Source organism: Penaeus monodon, chromosome 21 (assembly GCF_015228065.2).
Source record: "Penaeus monodon isolate SGIC_2016 chromosome 21, NSTDA_Pmon_1, whole genome shotgun sequence".
NCBI classification, from domain to species: Eukaryota; Metazoa; Arthropoda; class Malacostraca; order Decapoda; family Penaeidae; genus Penaeus; species Penaeus monodon.
This window is the reverse complement of record NC_051406.1, coordinates 22,823,947-22,826,384: the sequence shown is the minus strand read 5'-3', so window position 1 is coordinate 22,826,384 and position 2,438 is coordinate 22,823,947. Positions and strand designations below refer to the sequence as shown.

Genomic DNA, 2,438 nt, shown 5'->3' with positions numbered 1-2,438 from the left:
TTTTTTTTTTTTTTTAATCCGAAGTCTGGGCTCTATCATCGCATTAACTTCTTTACCGCAATGAAGGCAACTGGCACGAAGCCAGACCGGTTGGAGAAACCAATTTGTACTCATCTTTACCGACTGCTCTTCGCCTGACCACCAACCGATTTCTCGCTGAAACGTGTCATTAACATGTTCTCGGAAGGCATCCCCTGTAATGTAAAAATAAAAAATCGTTTTAGATAAGAAAATGGAGAAAAGGGAAAGTTCGTTGATTATCAGATTTTTTTTCAGATAGATAATTCTGCACACTTGCTGAATATTCGGATTAGACGAAAATCTAGTAATACAACATATTGCCAAAAAATGTCATTATTTTCATCAGTTATCCTTCTTTTCCTTCTGTCTGGTGTTTCGCAAAGACAATAACAATCAAAAAATAGAAAAATAGATCAAGAAGATAACTACACGCACTAACACAAACATATATGACACGCAAAGCAGCAACGCTCAAAGACCCATTCAAACCACATTGTAAACTGCCTTAAACTCACCGGCATTTCCATGATAGTCACCAACATGCTCAATGTCCAAATCCACGGTGAGGTTAACGGAGCCATACGTAACGTGATAAAGTAACTGGTCTACAGTCAAGAAGGTAAACTGTCAGAGAGAATATAATATAGACGTTTTAATTACGGATTGTTCTGATTCATAATTGTTCTATTTCACAATAAAGTTGTAATTAGTAATTCCTCAGCTTGATAATCGCATTGATGGATGATTCTTGAACTTAACTTAAGTTCAGTGTGACATACTTTATGATACTTCTTATTGGATTTGTTTATTAATGGAGAGGATTTTCCCTTGCCCTATGTATACTTTCGCTTCTTTCAGGCATGTTCATTATTTTCTAAAATTTAACATGTACATATATATCATGAATTGCTCTTCTACCACTTTTACCACTTTTGCCACATGAAATTATTATAAATTTTCTTTGCAAATTTTACTATTTACTTTATCGATTTATCTATCTATGTGTTGGTGTGTATGTGTGCGTATATGTGCACCTATATTTGTGTGTGAGAGAGCATGCGAGAATTTATAATTTCAATCAATCATTGTAACATTCACCTTTAGATATACTGTGATAATAAAACGAAAATTACATCTGTCATAAAACTCATATCCATTTTTTCATCAAATATTCTGATGTCAAATAAAACGAACAATAAAAACTTATCACACAAAAATATAATTATACCACTAGTAACATATTCATCATCACTTTATTTATTACATCACAGTAAATGGCATCCCCTTCAAGCGACGCGCAGGGGCCTCGCCTGACCCTTGTGGAAAGTGAGTTAGTTCGCTTGGAAGACATAATCAACGTGGTATGTGCCCATGTACCTTAGTTTGATTGTGATGAGGGGGAGAAGGCAGCTTTCTGGAAGCAGTATATCTGGAGGTAAGTGCAGCCTCAGCAAGAGAGAGGCTGATTCTTGGAGGTGATTTGAATGGACACATTGGAGAAGAAGGGGTGGAGAGGGTGCATGGAGGATGGGGAGAGGGTGATGAATGTGTCTATGGGTTTTTACTTGGCCATATGCAATAAATTCTTCAAGAAAGGGAGAGAGGGTATGTGGCCTAAAAAAGTGGAGACAGGGACAGTCAAATAGAGAAGGAGTGTGGGAGTCGGAAAAGGCGTAAGCAAGCAGAGCGTAAAGTCAAGTGGTGGAGGCTGAAGGACAGTAACCTGAAAAAAATGAGTTTAAAAGAAAGGTTTAAGCGCGGGCTGGAACGTGCGAGGGGGTATAAGAGTGGTGGGAGAAGAACAGGAAGGTAATAAGGGAGGTTGGAGAAGTGTTGGGTAAAACATCTGGTAAGGGAGCTCCTAGAGATAAAGAGACTTGGTGGTGCAACGAAGAGGTGCAATGGGTGATTAAAGAAATGAAAAAGGCAAATAAAAATGTGAGAGATCTGGTTGATAGATTCATAGAGAAGAGTGGAAGAGAGCAAGCAAGGATGCGAAAAAGGAAGTGGCAAAGGCGAAGGCGAGTGCTAGAATGGAAGTCGAGAATGAGCTAGAAACACGGGGGGGGGGGAGAAATTTGTATAGAATAGACAGATCAAGAGACAAGGCATCAAAAGATTTCACCCACACCCGGCAGGTTAAAGGTCAACAAGGAACAGTTTTGCATGAGGAGGGTAAGATCAAGGAGAGGTGGTCAGGATATTTCGTGCATCTTTTGAACTAAGAAAATCCTTGACAAGAGTTTGGAGATGGAATACCAAATTAAGGTGCAACATCAGGAATAACTAATGAAAGCTTCAAAGAAAATGAAGCACAGAGCTACAGGACCAGACAGCATCCCAACAGAAGTGTGGAAGAGTTTAGAAGAGGAAAGAGTAAACAGTTGTGGGATCTGATGCAAAAAATCTATCAGGAG

General features: G+C 38.9%; 1 protein-coding gene across 1 annotated transcript in view; it reads right to left on the bottom strand.

Moving 5' to 3' along the window:
* The window catches only part of LOC119586612, a 51,882-nt gene that overhangs the window by 20,183 nt on the left and 29,261 nt on the right, over nucleotides 1-2,438 (bottom strand). The window contains exons 9-11 of the mRNA XM_037935361.1: nucleotides 1,399-1,572; nucleotides 537-645; nucleotides 121-194 (exon numbers count right to left, since the gene is read on the bottom strand). Coding sequence (XP_037791289.1) covers nucleotides 121-194; nucleotides 537-645; nucleotides 1,399-1,572 — 357 coding nt within the window. The remainder of the gene's footprint in view (nucleotides 1-120; nucleotides 195-536; nucleotides 646-1,398; nucleotides 1,573-2,438) is intronic.